Genomic DNA, 17,558 nt, shown 5'->3' on the forward strand with positions numbered 1-17,558 from the left:
GGGTGTTGATCCCGTTGGGTGTTGATTGTCTTGTCCCCCCTCTCCTCCTAGGGGGCTCTGTATATATACCCATAGGTGTTCCCTTATCTAAGTAGAACTAGGGAAACCAATATGGATACAATTCGAGTAGTCCTTGTCGTTTTCATGTAGAACTCTAGTTGTCTTTCCTTATTCGAAACTCCCTCGAGGTCAGTTTCCGTGTAAGACATGGTATGCAGTGGATCCTGCGGAGATTTAGTCAACTACTATTAGGTATGTGGTATCTATAACCCTGACACCTAAGATGAAAAATGACACATCCTGCTACTATATAAATTCAAATTATAACGTATTAAATCTCATATTAGATTTATTTATTTTGGAATATAGGAGTAATTGCATGCTACAAGGCTAGCTACTCGTACCAAACTGTCTATAGGAAGTTAGTAGATTTTAATGAGAACAACTAAGTTGACCTCCAAGGGTCTCGCACATGAAACCTGGGATATCTCAGCTATCAACGGGCCGGGTACGTATATCGTCTGCCACTAAAACTCACCCTCTACAAAAGTACACACGCACGATATATATGTTGAGATTAACGAAATCACAACAGACGTTTCGTTGTTGACGGTACACCGCCTACTACTAAATCCTTGTTTAGTTCCAAAATTTTTTTTTCCCAAAAACGTCACATCGAATATTTGAATCTTTGGACACATGCATGGAGCATTAAATATAGATAAAATAAAAACTAATTACACAGTTTGCATGGGAATCGCGAGACGAATCTTTTAAGCTTAATTAGTCTATGATTAGCCATAAGTGCTACAGTAACCCACATATGCTAATGACGGATTAATTGGGCTTAATAAATTCATCTCGTGGTTTCCAGGCGAGTTATGAAACTATTTTTTTTATTCGTGTAAAAAAAAAACCCCTTCTGACATCCGGTCAAACGTTCGATATAACACTAAAAAATTTTCTTTTCGCGAACAAAACAAAGCCTAAAAGAATGATTGTAACCATAAATATCAAATCTACAAGTTAAATCTCACCGCAAGAAATCTAATTAAATTACGGGGTTGAGCTAACTAGTTGCACATGACTGCTCATGCGGTCATGCCCTTCAACGGCTGAACCAAGATGTGCCCTGGCTAAATACCACTAGCAGGCCTTTTGCCCTTTTGCTACAAAACTAGCCCAGCAGCCCAGCTCCAATCATGGCCGCCGTGGCACTACTCCGGCCGGCGTGCCCTAAAGCGGAAATCCATCCGTAAATAGCGGATATCTGCAGGGGCCTGCGCGCAAAACCGCCCGTGCCGTGCCGTGCCGTGCTCCGGAAGATCGGAATCGCCCTCCTCCCCCGATCGATCGTGTCCCCCCAATTATAGCCCCCCCCCCTTCCCCCCTCCCCCCCTTCCGCCGCCTCTCGCCCGCGTCAACTCCATTTCCTCCTCCTCCTCCTCCGCCGCCGCCGCCTCCTCCTCCCTGCTCGTCCTCGCCTAGTCCAGCCTACTCGTCGCCTTGCTGCCGCCCCCCGCCGCGGCGACCGAGCACGCGCACGAGCAGGAGCCATGGATGAGGAGTACGACGTGATCGTGCTCGGGACGGGCCTCAAGGAGTGCATCCTCAGCGGCCTCCTCTCCGTCGACGGCCTCAAGGTACGTGGCTAGGGCTCTCGTCTCTCTCTCTCTCTCTCTCTCTCTCTCTCTCTCTCTCTCTCTCTCTCTCACCCGCTCGCCGCCGGCTACTAGCTTCCGCAGATGCTCGCCGTCGCCGCCCCCCCGCCGATCCGCCCGCTCCCGTGCTCGGATTCCGCGTCGCTCGACACGGGATCGGGTGTCTCTAGGTGTATCTCCCGTCGATCGGCGTGGGCTGGGATCGCGTAGATCGGGGCTCCGCCGCCCTCGTTTTGGTCTTGGACTCGCAGCGCCGCGCTTTAGATGGGGTTGTAGCTCGCCCATTTGGTCGCTCGTTTAGTGAGCTCTGTAAGCGTAGCGAGATGGTAATTCGTGTAGAGATCGTGGCTGGGGTACCCCGCTTGGATGGGTATAGGTTGCGCGCCATTGTTGTGGTGGTTGCTTGCGTTAGGGGAGGAATCGTGAGTTTTTTTTTGGGGGGCCTCGGCTAGTGATATCTAGTTTGCTTTGCGTGCTTGAGTAGCCTGGTTCTCTATGCTGGCTTCAGCAAATGATTTTCAATGACATAGCGGGACAGTGATATCGGGAAATTCACAACAAGATCTAACAGACGTGCTTGTGATGGTTTTGCAGGTGTTGCACATGGATAGAAATGACTACTATGGAGGGGATTCCACCTCGCTCAACCTTAACCAGGTAAGCAACTCCAATGAACTAAATTTGAATAGTAGAGGTTTCATATTCACGTGCTTATTTCTTGCGAAGGGATGCTTTTGTTATTACGGAGTACATTATATCCTTTGATTAATTCTATCTTTGTTTGTTTACTGACATTGGTTTTGAATTCGCTTTTGGAATAGCTGTGGAAGAGGTTTAGAGGGGAAGACAAACCCCCAGCTCATCTGGGTGCAAGCAGAGATTACAATGTAGATATGGTCCCAAAGGTGCGATAGTAACTTCCCGTCTAAAATTATCTTTGTTCTACTTTTAGTAGCAGATAACGTATGTGGCAATGAGGTATCGTATTGTGGTGGTGTCATGACGTCATAAACAGAACCCTATTATGGCGCATAGGTTTATCTTGAAACCTTTAGATCTTTTTGTATTATATAGATGTGTTGGTTCGCTGATTTGGAAACTATGTAAATCTCATTTATAGATACTCAGATGGAAAATATCGTCTATGACTTTTGTTGATTGTCATGGGTGGATGGTTTATTACAAGTGGATACTACTATGACTCCATGAATAACATACTGATGTTGCTTGTTGCTTGATTATCTAAAGTTCTTTTGTTTGGGCAGTTTATGATGGCAAATGGCACATTGGTAAGGACCCTGATTCACACTGATGTGACAAAGTATTTGTCATTCAAAGCTGTTGATGGGAGCTACGTCTTCAGCAAAGGGAAGGTAACATCTTCAGCTTATGTTAGTCTTTTAATTGCATCATATTTCCGATAGTGTTTTCTCTAAGTGGTTGTTAGATCTATATTCTGGTGATCTGTTCTTATTCCTATTAACATACCCTTTTCTATTTTCATTGTCAATCAGATTCACAAGGTACCTGCTACCGACATGGAGGCTCTGAAGTCCCCTTTGATGGGCCTTTTTGAGAAACGCAGAGCAAGAAACTTCTTCATTTACGTCCAAGATTATGATGAAGCTGATCCAAAAACACATCAAGGGTTGGATCTTACTACAATGACAACTAGAGAACTGATAGCGTGAGTACATCAGTGCTTGCTTCTCATTAGTGCACACCTTCTGTTTCTAAAGGAAACAACAAATTTGGAACATGCTCATTATCTTTATATGGGAGGTATTGTTGTAATATTGTAGACTTATACATGAACTAACGCGTACATGAAATGTCAAACATCATGTGGGCATCAATCCATACGTGAAACCAAGTTCACTTGAAGGAAAAAAAATGCACTCTTGAATATATCAGATGTCTGGCTAATAGTCAATAGCAAAGAGAACATCCATAGCTCCATCTGTCCATTGAGTAGAACTGTAGAAGGGTCTGATAGATGGAATTTTGCATGGAATACAAACGTGGCATGTGGCAGTCTTCATGTACAAAGCAACAGCCCAAAACTTAGTTGCCACTAATGTATTGCTAAATTTAAAATAACTGTTGATACGGCTGAAAGATTTCTTTGGATGAAACTACCTTGGTAATAAAAACCAAAGTAGTTACATTGTTGAACCATGCAACAGATTTGTGTTTATCTGCTGTGTGCTGTGGTACTGCATTACAAGCCTCCTTGGTGCTGCTTATGCAATGTAGAAACCTGAATATCTCTTTCAGGGAAAGTGAAAAATGAAAGAATAGGTGTTGGGGTGGGTTGGAGGTATCTAGGTTATGGCACCAATATAGTTATTACTGGAAAACTTCAATTTGCCGTATTTTTAGTTTGTTCCATATTTGCGTCTTGCCTAATGCAGGCCCACCTAAATATAGATTACCTTCTTTTGTATCTTTTGTAACTTATAAGAAGATTACTTCCTGATGGATATTCTTGTTGTCTTCTAGTGATTGTGTTCCAATAAAAAGGCATTATTTTATGAAAATAGCAGATAAATTTTCTTCCTCACAATATATAATTGATTTGCCTTCAACCTTAGACATGTTGCAAAAGGTTATACCTGTGCTTATTGTTACATTTTATTTGAACATAAGTGACTCTGTTTCCATGTGTCTTCTTTTCCAGAAAATATGGTTTAAGTGACGATACTGTGGATTTCATCGGCCATGCACTTGCTCTTCATAGAGATGATCGGTACCTAAATGAACCAGCAATTGATACTGTAAAAAGGATGAAAGTAAGTCTTGTTTGTAGTTTGCTGTTATCAGTATCCTCTGCTCATATCCTACCATTCCATTTTCATCTCTTAAACACCTTCAGGCTGCATTAGTTAGCCATAATTCATTTCCCGGTTACTACTTACTAGTGTTCCTCTTTTAGCTGTGTCACTGCTGTTTTGTGAATATTCTTTCTTTATGGAGTTCAGTTACATTTATTGGTTATCTTCTGTTCTTGTAGTTATATGCAGAGTCCCTTGCACGCTTTCAAGGAGGTTCACCTTATATTTATCCACTGTACGGTCTGGGTGAGCTGCCACAGGTTAGTCAATTTGTGTTAATTTAAATACATGTCATATTGCATGCGCATGTTTTTAAGATGGTCATCTGTAATGCTTATTCCACAGGGTTTTGCTCGCCTAAGTGCTGTTTATGGTGGCACTTATATGTTAAATAAGCCAGACTGCAAGGTGCGATTATCATCAACCCAATCATGACTTGCATCATCTGGGTGACAACCAAATAAAATTTCTTTTGGCATGTCTTTTTAGGTTGAATTTGATATGGAAGGGAAAGTCTGCGGCGTTACATCAGAAGGAGAAACTGCAAAATGCAAGAAAGTTGTTTGTGACCCTTCCTACTTACCCAACAAGGTTAATTTTCTTTCCTGTATTCAGCACAGGATTGTTCTTTTAATATGTTCTTCTGGGATATTTAAATGTCATATTCCATCTCAAGATATTCACAATTGAACTTACTGTGTTTTTCTTCTGCCCTTCCATTTGTTGATAAGTTTTATTAACTGCAACCTCATTTGATGTTCTGCTTACGTTTATTAACAGGTTAGGAAGATAGGAAAAGTTGCACGCGCTATTGCTATTATGAGCCACCCGATTGCAAACACAAATGACTCGCACTCAGTCCAGATTATTTTGCCACAGAAACAACTTGGACGCAAGTCAGACATGTGAGGCCTTTCGCAATCTCAATCACTTCTCATCAGATGAATTACTAGATTTGCTTGCCCAGTGCTTTTAATAAGTTATTCTATCCCCATTTACGGAATTTCTATTGGTATTCTCCTGTTAGGTATGTCTTCGGTTGCTCATACACACACAATGTTGCTCCAAAAGGGAAGTTCATTGCATTTGTGTCTACAGAAGCAGAGACTGACCATCCAGAGTCTGAGCTAAAGCCTGGGATTGATCTACTTGGTCAAGTAGATGAGCTATTCTTTGATATCTATGATAGATATGAACCCGTGAATGAGCCATCTCTTGATAACTGTTTTGTCTCAACTGTAAGTTCTACGGTGTATGATTTTGCACTTGAACATTAAGTTTGGTTGTGTTGGAGTATAATAGTATAAACATCTCTGGTTGTTATTCTCTCTGCAGAGCTATGATGCCACCACACATTTTGAGACAACGGTGACAGACGTTCTTAATATGTATACACTGATCACTGGAAAGGTAAAACACGCTTCTTTTCTCCATTTACTTTAATAAATGTAATGCTTCTGTCTAGCAGTTCAAGCTAATAACCACTGATAATACTTTATATATTTTGTTATAAACACCTTTTCTGGAGAGTATGGAAAACTAATATCTGTAGGCTATAGAGATTAGATTACCACATTTTCTAAAATAGATCGACCTTTATGTTATCTTCTTAATTACTAAATACATATCCATTCGATTGGCTATTCTGTTGCACAATTATGTATTTTGTCCTTTCTTTCCTAATTCTTCTCTGCTTGCAGACTGTTGATCTCAGTGTCGATTTGAGTGCTGCCAGTGCTGCTGAAGAATATTAGAGTTCACAATCAAAATCCAATCATTCACAAAGATATAATGCTATTCCTTGGCGAACACCACAGGGCAGACCATAATGAATGACTGGGATGGTTATTCGAGCTCCAGATTGTGTATTCAGTGTTCTGGCCAATGGTCTGTAGCATGCTTGTTGCTATCAGTAATATGCTGAACTGTTGCTTCAGATGACTGAATGATGGTGGTTTTTATTTGCTACTTTCAGTAATGGTTGAATGATGTAAACAGTGTACACAGTGGAGCGCTTTGCGACTGATGTATCATATACTGCTCGGTAATTTTACATGTCTGTGCAAAGGCTGTGTTCTTACATGCCTTCTAGTTTCGCCAAAACTCACGCGGTCTTGTGCTCTTCTGGTGTCAGCCGGTAACATGTGTTCTACTCGGCTCGTACTACAAGCTGTGAGGTTGGAAGTACTCAACTTGTGAAGAGTAACTTGCAGTTCCTTGACTCTCCTTGTGAGTCGATTCTAGATTTCAAGCGTAGGGTGAATCAGGTTCCCAATTTCCCATGCACCGCAGCAGAATGAAGCAGATTTATCAATCGAATTATTATCGTGGATAATTCACTTAATTATCCATTCTTTCTATAAAGCTAATACCACTAAACACCTAACACTCAACATGCAAGTATAATACATTTATTAGCACTCCTAAAATCTACATGTAAATATATCACATTAACCAATTAAACACACAAAGCTTAACATGCAAGCATATAGTAATTACAATTTATTTCATTTTAAATTAAACATACACATGCTAAATCATCATTCTCAAATCATTTTCATAATATTTCAATCCAAATCATTTCTCCAATTTCTAACGTATATCCGGCAGCAAAGCGCAGGGCATCATCTAGTTAGAATAAACACAACTACCAATAAATTGAGTGAATTAAAAATCTCCTAAATTTCAGTCACTTTTTTTGGACGGCCGAGATTCGTGCATGGTCACCGTAGCCTCGCCGGCTGGCCTGGAAGCCATCAATGCCACTACCGAGGCTCGCTTCCCCCTTCGCGCCTCTTCTCTCTTTCTCCCTAATCCAGCCGCAGTGCCATTCCATCGTGTCACCCTCTTCCACTTCTCCAGTGGCTCACACCGTTGGATTCATTGCCGTTGACCGCCGCCTCCTAACCTCACGAATTCCCTTGCCCCATCACAAACATCGCGGCGAGTCCCGACCAACCTTCCCTTTCTCCTCTCTGCCTTCTATGCTTCCGAGTTTAAAAATGACTCAAATCCAACAACCAGAGCGCACGTGACTAACTCTGTTCGGTGGCACTGGCTGCAGCTACAGCTACAGTGGCTGCAACAGCCAGCCAACAGCAGTTGTACCCTGTGGGGGCTACATGGGAGTAATTATTTCTGTAGAGGCTGTAGCCGTTTCCACAGCCGAACAGCTGGGCTGTGCAGCACAGCCCAAATAGCTGCGGAAATGGGCTAACGAACAGGCCCAGGAAAAAAAATATAACTCACCTAAGAATTAGTAAATCCCTAAATTAAATATTTTAAAAAGTAAATTTAGCACATAGGTTAGAACAAATTGTCCAAACTAGAAGAAAGTTATCATTTTTAGAAGAAATCGTACTTTTAGAAATGTGGAGTAAATAACAAATAACTCGTGGTAGTAATTCAGAAAAGAACAGGATGACCTTCTCCTAATAAGTGAGTCTTACCTTGAGTATTCAGGTTACTTGTGCTTTTGGGCACGACCACCACATTATCACCTTAGTACCATATGAAACATAAGGCCTTTTTCCAAAAAAAAAGAAAAGAAACACAAGGCTACCATATGAAACACCACGCTGTAAAGGCTACCTATAAAAACGATAGCACATGAACACACGCAGCAACATTCCAGCCTTCCAGGTTCACAAAATCAAAACAGCATACTCTCTCCGTCCAAGAAAGAATTAATCTTGGATAGAATGTGACCTATCCTGGAATGACGAATCTGGATGGGTCACATTGTCCAGATTCGTTGTCTTAGGAATAAGTCACGTTCTATCCTAGGTTGATTCTTTTTAAGAGGGAGGAAGTACAACATCTTGAGCAAAACGCTCTACAACACAGCAATTCCACTACCTATATACCTTAACCAACGCTGCATGCCCCCATCACTCTATGCTTACACCAGCTTCATCATTGCCTTCCCGCGCTGCCCTTCTCATCATTTCGATCTTGACAGAAGGCCCCGCCGTGTCGCCGCCGCCGCCGTTCGACGGCTCGGCGGCGACGCCGGCGCTTCCCTCCTTGAGTCCTTTCCTCATCTTGACCTTCTGTGCCCAGCCCAGCACGCCCTGCTGCACGTGATCGTTGAAGATCTCCTTCTTGTAGAAGCTCCCCATCTTTGGAGACAAAAAAAAGGTTCATCAATCTTGTGATTGCTATGAACATTTTAGGGCACTGAATTCCTTTTTTATGTGGAATGTACCTGAGTGACAACTGCATACAGAGGCATGGTGCTGTAGCTGCAGAGAAGCTGGATGGTGACCCTAAAATTGAAGGATGGATGCAGGAGTTATATAACACATTTTTTACTACCGGCGAGAAATTATAATGAAATGTATAGATTACCCGATAACAAGCCTCGGCACGATGAAACCAACTTGCCCCATTATGCAGGAATTGAACCCGTATGTGGTCTAGGAAAGGAAGCAGGGAAAACAAATATAAAGATCAACCATTGTATCTAACCGAGATGTGCTTCAGAAATGATGCTTACGAGTATCCAGAAGAAGAACGCGATCTCAAACGCGTTCTGGAAGAGAATGAAGTGGATCAGGTAGAGGATAATCCTTGGCCGCCCAAGCCAGAAGTGGTCATCTGATGGTTTTACGACCAAATCACCCTCAATTGCAGAGTTCTTCTCAGCCACATCATGGGCTAACTGAGCTATGACGTGCTCCAGCTTAGTGCCAACAGCTAGTAGAAGCTGCAAGGAGTATCAAAAATACAGAAGTTACCACAATACAACAGTAGTTTTTATTTTCTGGCAAGTAGGACAATTGTATTTCATCCTTAGAGATGATTAAAGATTTACTTGCAGCATGATTTGTTGTTTCAGGCCATGTCAAGTACAATTGTATATTTCTACTAGATGTTTCATAGTAGTTTGGAGAAAACAACGGTGAGTAATTGTATCTCGATCAAGGCACTGTTGACTAGGTAAAAAATGATATTTATCCAACATGTCCCTTGTATAGGGGAGAATGAGCGTAGGCAGATCCAGGGGGTGATCCCGGTGGTCCCGGGACCACCCAAAAAATCCTAGCCCAATGCATATATATACATATGTGAAAAGAAACTTTTTTAAAAAAAGCTCCTTTATTAATATATTATAATGCACATTTTATCAATTTATACTTCTAACTTTGTTATATTTAGGTTATTTAAAAGAATTATATAAGTTGGACCACCCGTATAAAAATCCTAGATACGTCATAGAGAATGAGGCAGTGACAAGAGTATCCATGAACTGAGGGGTTTCAAGTTTTAGTTTCCATGGTAAAATCAAAGCTCAAAGGGCTCACATAAACCGAATGTTAGAATGTGATTGGCAACATCTTAAAAGAAGTATTTGTTGATCCCTCTTGACTGGTCTTTAAATTTATAGAAAACCAGATTTAACGCACTTACAATTAGGGGAAGAAAAGCTATCCAAAAGTACGTGTGCCAACCTGCAGTTTGACAAAAACAAGGAATAAGATAAGTTTTGGGAAGCTAAATCCTGGAATATACTATGGCAAAGGTGCGTACTGAAAAAGAGATGGATACTAATTTGGCAAGAGTAGTCTACATGAAAATAACATTAGTGCTTTCAAGAGAGGATACCGTTGACATTCAGCAAGAGGAAGATCACAACAAAAACCCACAAGTACCAGCTGAAAGGAAATAGACACATCACGGCTAAGTTTAAGTGCATTACAAGCTCGTTTTGAATTTAAAAGGAAAATACAAACATCTGGACCACTCTCAGGCGTCTTAGCTTTACCTTATGCCAACCACTTTCTTAAAGTCAGACTCTAAGACCCTCATCATGTATTTATGGAAATCAAATTTTGGGTTTCCACGACAATGAGTCTGCAGTCCAAAAAGGATCTCATTTTTACAAACAAGAAAATTTCGCATGAGTGAATTATATGAATAAATGCTTACCATGATAAAGCCAAGACGCATTGTTGTATAATCCGATTTAGAAACTGATCCATAAAACTGCTTAACAAAAGAATGCTGAAGTAGAATAAAAGGATAATAAGTTCCCTAACATTTTGTAGTCACTTAAAATTAGACCAAAATAAATTATTTGTTAAATTGTTATACATGCATAAAAAGCGATATGTAACCCAACTTGACTAATACATGCAAACACCATATAGCAAGGCATAAGTTATAGAGAAAGCACAAGACATGCATTTCTTACCAGCCAACTCAATATTTTAGAGTCTTTGCCCATGCCCTTAAAATGATCATTGATAAATTCAAATTGATGCACGTGGGTCACCTTGGCAGGCCCTGGTTGACCTGCAATTTCAAATGATTTTATCAGCCTGGAACAAATAAACGGACTTCAAAAGCAGATAAAATTTTCATATAAATTTATCAAATTTTACAAAAGAAAAAAAAGTTATGCAACCCTCAAGTGTGTCATTGCACTCAAACATGAAAAATATAGTGCAATACCACTTCCCACAGCATCTTTCTGAATTTCAACCTCCCATTGTTTCCATTGGTGTATCTAAATAATAGATTACAGCAGAAAAATCAGCTAACAATAGCAAAAAGGGTTTGGCAGCTTAGCTGCAAGAAATGTTGCAACTTACAAGTGGCTTACCTTAGCACCCCCTAGAAGCATAGTTGAAACACTGAAAATAACATGTGTGATAGCCAGAACAAATATGAAAATATGCAATTGATGTATGGCTTCAAGGGACAGCAATGGAACTTTCCCCTGTTAAAATAAACATTAGAATTCATATATAACATTTGATCAAGCAAATTCGAATTGCTTTTATCACACATGAGCAGAACATCTTAGTGATAGGAAGTTTTTTCTGCCTAAAATATGCTAAGAAGTAAGAAGCGACAAAACCCAGTTGAAAATTTTAATCAGTCGAAAGTATATACCCATGTAGTTTTCTTAAGGACAATATTTGATCAGCAATCTGGTTTAACTAAGATTATTACCTGCCTAACAGGTTAGCTGAAATAAATTTCAACAAAGTAAATTTATCATCCTTGCTTGTCAATGCGGCTACCTAGCTGTCAAATGAAATGCATTATGATGTTTCCATTTGAGAAAGACAGATAGACCCAGCATGCATTGTGGCATCAAGTTTTTATGATTGAAAAAGACCACTAAAACATTAAATAAAACCACCCAGGTTCATTCAGTCTAACCAACTTAGGGGCAAAATTAGCTACCAAGTCCAACTAAAACATTAACTACTTGCATGTTCAGTTGTTAACAAATCGTCATGAATTTGGTGCCTAACCAGCTTTCCTATAGGACAGGGTATCAGTCACCACAGCTTAGGCAAAAACGAAACGAGGTTAATAAACACTGTTCCATTTTCATGGTCCAATGTAATTATCACCTTCTTCTGGCAAAGCTCTGCCCCCGCCCCACCTTCACTGAGCAATCGCCTCCCAATTCTGCCAACGATCTGAGCAGCAGCAACGTGCTCCTTTGCGGGGCCCACCGCTTCCCTCTGGCATGGCAGCATGTGGACTGTCCAGCGAGGAGGAATGCAGGTCCTCTGGATCAGGCCCTGGAACACCGTCAGCAGCAGCGAGATGAACCCAAGAAGCATCAACTCTGCAACACACCACAAAAAGAAAAATGTTCAGATATGTAGTTAGTTACTTCCACTGTATGTACAGTATCAATAGCTTTCATACACTCTGTATCAAAAACTCAGAAACAGATTTCGTTTTTGCATCTTATATATATATGCCATTGGTGTTCATGCAATTCTGCAGAGAAGATTTTACTACATGGACGAAAGGAGAAAAACAAAGACACTAGCTTTTCTTTGAAAGGACAAAGAAACTAACTTTAGACCTTTGTAGTAAGCATCTTGAACCCCCCTACTGAAATCCTTTTTGGAACCAAACTCTCCTGAAATCCTAAAAGCAAGAACAGTACGAGGAATACACCGCTAAACCCCCACCGAATAGTGATGGACTCAAAACAAGGAATCAGTAGCTTGCACCAAAAGAACCCATTTCCCCGTTTCGATGATAAAAAATCTGACAAGCATCCCCCATTTCACCCCAGCATAAGCAAAAAAAAAAATTGGGATATAAAAAGATGCGCCTTCTCTGCATAGATCACCCAATAAAATACACAAATTTTACTCTATCCATTCCCATTTCATTTCACAGAGAGAGAGAGAGAGAGAGAGAGAGAGAGAGAGAGAGAGAGAGAGAGAGAGAGAGAGAGAGAGTTCAGAGAGATACAAGAAACGGGAGTATTTTGGGTTCACCTTCCTTGACCTTGAGGAGCGCCTCGTAGAGCGGCTTCTGATTCTTCCTCTTGAGCGTCTGCGCTCCCATTCCCCAACCAAACAAAAGACGTATACGGCGGGTTAGCCGCAGATCGCACGGCGAGTACAGGAATTGGAGCCGAAGAAATCAAGAAAGCAAGGCAGAGACATACATACGCACCTTGCCGAGGTAATGGAGGCAGCGCTCGGCGACGAGGGAGATGAGCACCATGAGCGAGCACACCGCCGCCACGATCCACGTCGGCGTGAACTCCAGCGTCGCCGCCTCCGCCGCCATCTTCCCTCCCTTCCCGGGCCGGCGGCGGTGGAGGAGCGGAAGGAAACAGCTAGAGAAACCGGCGCGGTTGCTCGCTGGAGTAAGTAGTCGCTACTACGGGCGGACTACGGAGTACGGAGAAATGAGAGAGTGGCTTTGCCTTTTGCCTGCCGTTTCCTTTGATCTTTTTTTGGATTGTGTGCTGCGAGAGTCGTTGGAGGCGCGACAGATGGTGGGAAAGACACACACAGAGAGAGACTCGAGTTTGTCCGCGGAAGAGCCGCGTGGTATTAAAATAGTACACCCTACCTCCTAAACGTTTAACGCCGTTGACTTTTTTAAACATATTAACAGTTCATCTTATTCAAAAATTTTTATAAAATATATAAAACTATATGTATACATAAAAATATATTTAATAATAAATTAAATGATAGGAAAAAAATTAATAATTACTTTTATTAATAAAACGAACGGTTAAACATTTTTAAAAAAATCAACGACGTTAAATATTTTGTGATGAAGAGAGTACTACGTACTGTGCTTGACTTGACAAGGTCGGTTGATGACTTGATGTGAGTGTTCTATCATAGTGTCATGTGTTACCATAAACAAGGACTCTCTAGTTTCCTTTTTTTCCTTCTAGTTATCCCAAAAAATATTTTTAATAATCTTTATATCGAAGTTTATTAAAATATGGGATGAATGTATTAGAAATAGATAAAGAGCGTAATAATTTGCATTGGTATTTAATAACGTATAACAATTTAGGGAACCGAGTCCTGCAGACATGGGATAACTACTGCTCCTTTTGTCACATAATAAATTCACTTTTCTCTCCTTCCATTAATTTATTTCAAAATAAGTTCACTTTTAAGTAATTATTGAGACGGAGTTTGTAAATGTATAAGATAATTATATTGGAAGAATACCAAGTGAAGAAATAGTTGCATTGGAATTTGATGAAGTGTGAATATTCTAATACTTTTGGTTTCATAATGGTATATGTGGAATGGTGAAAAATTAACTTATTTTATCGTAAGGAGGGGGTAAATATCTAGCCTTCATTCCCCGCACCACCTATTCAATCTTATCATCTCTTTATCTCTTTCCCTTCCTCTCCACACACACACACACTCTCTCTCTCTCTCTAACTACTACCTTCATAAGCAGATAAGCATGATGACGGCTTAGCCATGCGAGTGGCATGTCAGGTGCGACCATCGCTGGTGGTGCCGGTGGCGCATCAAGCATGGAAAGAGTTGCCGCCACCACTGCTATTGGTGATGGTAGAGACGTGGGTGAAATAGAGGAGGAGAGCGTGGAGCAATTTGTGGGGTAGGTGCCCAACCATGGAGGCAGAGCTGCTCACCACGTTTCAGGAGGTGGCCATCGTCGACAAGGTCACCGTCATCAAAGATAAGGCCTCTCGAGGTACGGATCCGTAACCAGATCTGGGCTCACGACTCCAAGCTCGTACATTGGTTTGTTTGGGATGCGATTTTGGTGTTCTACATGTTCTATATATGGGTGTTTCTACAGTTATTGCGACATTTTCCTGGAATTGATTTTATTTGTTGGTTTCTATCAAGCTCTCTCTTGATAGTTTTTTTTTTTGTTCTTACTGATATTTTAGTGGCATCATGATACTTTGGTGTCGGGCCTAGTCCTTATAGGTCAACCTGTAGGTACCACGTTTGGTACATATAGGTATCATACTTGGTACCTATATGATATCAGACCTGGTACTCATGTATCATGTTTGGTACCAATAGGTACCATACATAGTACCGCTTACGTTACAGTGATGTCAACATTGACGTGATACCTATAGGGTATCAAACCCGTTATGCAGATATCATGTTCGGTACCATTGGTAACTAACACAATATCGTGTATTTATATAGTGCCAGCAGCATTGATGTCAATGTGCGGTCAGAGCATGACGTCATCACTTAAAGTATCTCGTTTGAGCGGGATACTGTTCCCTAGCAACTCTCATTTGATAAAGCAAGGTATTCTAGTTTTTTTTATTGGTATATGTGGGATGGATTAAAAATGAACTTATTTCAAAACGGAGTGAGTAAAATAAACCAACCTAAAATATGATGATATATTAACTAATACAACGAATCTTAATAGTTGTCTGTTTAAATTTATTCTACTACTAGGTAATACCTACTCTATCATAGGTAGATTCGTTGTGTCATGTAATATAACATTTTATTTTAGGTCGGTTTATTTTGAGTGAAGGGAGTACACTTTTCAAGCGTTGAATTTCTCCTAGTATATATGTGAAATGATTCTAGATTGACAAGACGAGTAGAGGGGCCAAGCTTTTGTAGAACCTGTGTTCTGTTTGTTTTTCTTGGAAACAAGGCTATAAACCCACCTCAACCATGATATATGGTTCAGATTTTCTCCATTTCTTCAATTAATGTACGGAATTTTAAGGACCTCCGAACGAACGCGAGGCCTCATTTTTTCCGTTACTCTTGACTAGTTTACCACATCTAGAAGAGAGAAGCGTACGATCTGATGCGCGTCGTGCGGGATGAAATAAAGCGACGATATGTGTGATCCAAACTGCGTGGACTTGTTCGAATTCGAGCGCAATCCATGTTAAGGAATCCAAATTTTCAAGTAGATAAATATTATACTCCCTCCGTGTTAACGAATCAGACATTGTTGTTGTTATATTTTGAAAGGGATAAAGTATTCTTAACTTCTGGTAGATAGGTCATTAGGTCGTCGTATACGGTCATAATGTGCTTAAGCGAGTTCTTATTTCCTACTAGTATTTGCATTTTAATCGGGCGTTATAGGGATAACGAGATACTGAGATGGTGTTTGAATCTGCTGTTGATGAAGATAAAATTAAGTGTTTAACGCAAAATGATATAGTAATAACGTGTGATTAATTGAGTTTTAATTATTACAAACTTGAAAATAGATTAATGTGATATTTTACAATGACTTTCGTATAGAAAGTTTTCACATGAAACGCACCATTTAGCAGTTTGAAAAGTGTGCCACCAGTGGCGCAGGTAGGGGGTGCCAAAGGGTGCCAACACCCCCCTATCCAAACACTACCACCACTACACCCCATGTTTTTACTCTATATTAAGATTAGCTAAGATAAGTATTTATCTAATTTATTTTGTGTAGCTTGAAAGTATTATCAGTTTAGTTTAGTTAGTTAGCAAGTCTAAAAATATTACCAAGAAACATGATCTACAAAATTAGTTTGTGATTTTTCATCTTTTTTAAAGTAAAATAGATGATACTCATTTGTGAGATTATTCAATAGTTTACATTAAAAGAATTTAGCAATAAAGACTAGTTTCAAAATTTCAATGATATTATTAAAGAGTTAAAATTCAAGTTTTTCTTAAAGGACTATTTTACACATTGATTGTTATTGACGGTGACTATTTAACCTCCTTTACCATCAATATTAATTATTCGGTTTTATGATTTATCTTCATCCTACACCTCCTGATTTCAAAACCTGACTTCGCCCCTGTGTGCCACGAGTATCAAAAAGTTGAAGAAAAGAACATGACCAGAGTATGATATAGCGATATTCGCTAGAGTTGCTGGTCCGCTTGGTAACCTGATCGTCAAATCTGTGCCCGAAACATTAATTAATAATTATCCTCTTAGATAACGATCATACCACAAACTTACACATCATAAAATTTCGATTTCAAAGTAGCTCGACGTCTCACTCGCCTCAAACTCATTCTCCGTCCAAATTATACGAAAATATATCACTCGCGCACCACGCTTTCTCGTCGTAATATTACAAATGTTTTGGTGTATATACGTATCACCCTCATCCGCTCGTGCAATTATAATATTTTTCTCTGCAACGACCAGCTTAATGGTATTTAAAAAAAACATACAAGACATGTGACGTTTCTTATTGTTACAGCAATAAAAAAAATAAAGTCTACAGTCCTGAGAGCCAAAGTTAGGAAAATAAAACAACCACATCATGTGCAGGGGCGGAGGCAGCGTGGGGGCGGGGGTCTTTAGACTCTCCTACACCCTAATGTTACTAATATAACATTAGAGCCCCCTTAATACCCCTCTAAAATTCTAATCGATATATTTATAGATGAGGGGCTAATATAGACTTTGATTGAGGTTGTTAGAAGGCCCAAAAGGCTAAGAAGGCCCAAAAAATTCTAACACAACCCTAAATCTCTCTTAGTTGCTCTTAGTCATTTTTGTTTAGCCTCCGCTATAATTTTATCTTGGCTCCGCCACTGATCATGTGTCGACGACCGAAACCCTATGTTAAAGAGTAAAACACGACACCCTAAAAAATAGATCTACAAACAACACCTCCAATAAAAATATGATACTAAGAGTACCACCGCCACCCATCCTAGAAGATCAAGACGTGGCTTTCACATGAGCTCCATCAAGGAGAGAAGGCAAGATTCCATGACAACATTACCAAGGGGAATGCCCGTATGCATCACCCTTGTCAGCAAAAACAAGATAGGCTTTCGTA

The 17,558-nt window shown here is 40.3% G+C and overlaps 2 protein-coding genes across 3 annotated transcripts; one reads left to right on the top strand and one right to left on the bottom strand.

Annotated features, from left to right (window-relative positions):
• The first annotated feature begins 1,378 nt into the window (after positions 1-1,378).
• On the top strand, positions 1,379-6,575 carry LOC127773943 (guanosine nucleotide diphosphate dissociation inhibitor 2-like). The gene is made up of 13 exons (XM_052300189.1): positions 1,379-1,643; positions 2,256-2,318; positions 2,483-2,566; positions 2,927-3,034; positions 3,176-3,348; positions 4,342-4,453; positions 4,675-4,755; positions 4,841-4,903; positions 4,985-5,086; positions 5,276-5,400; positions 5,523-5,733; positions 5,831-5,905; positions 6,196-6,575. The coding sequence occupies exons 1-13, from the start codon at positions 1,557-1,559 to the stop codon at positions 6,247-6,249; spliced, it is 1,338 nt and encodes a 445-aa protein (XP_052156149.1). The 5' UTR covers positions 1,379-1,556; the 3' UTR covers positions 6,250-6,575.
• Positions 6,576-7,968: 1,393 nt separating this feature from the next.
• LOC127775154 (MLO-like protein 1) lies at positions 7,969-13,273 on the bottom strand. 2 transcript variants are annotated; one of them, XM_052301476.1, is made up of 14 exons: positions 12,938-13,273; positions 12,757-12,814; positions 11,866-12,086; positions 11,103-11,219; positions 10,952-11,006; positions 10,692-10,792; positions 10,427-10,501; positions 10,263-10,351; positions 10,103-10,152; positions 9,908-9,948; positions 8,994-9,203; positions 8,846-8,913; positions 8,703-8,763; positions 7,969-8,616 (listed from the first exon to the last, which is right to left on the bottom strand). In XM_052301476.1, the coding sequence occupies exons 1-14, from the start codon at positions 13,052-13,054 to the stop codon at positions 8,386-8,388; spliced, it is 1,494 nt and encodes a 497-aa protein (XP_052157436.1). In that variant the 5' UTR covers positions 13,055-13,273; the 3' UTR covers positions 7,969-8,385. The 2 variants fall into 2 exon arrangements, with proteins under 2 accessions (XP_052157436.1, XP_052157437.1); XM_052301477.1 differs by having other exon boundaries at positions 12,930-12,975.
• Positions 13,274-17,558: the final 4,285 nt, after the last annotated feature.

Source organism: Oryza glaberrima, chromosome 5 (genome assembly GCF_000147395.1).
Source record: "Oryza glaberrima chromosome 5, OglaRS2, whole genome shotgun sequence".
Classification (NCBI taxonomy): domain Eukaryota; kingdom Viridiplantae; phylum Streptophyta; class Magnoliopsida; order Poales; family Poaceae; genus Oryza; species Oryza glaberrima.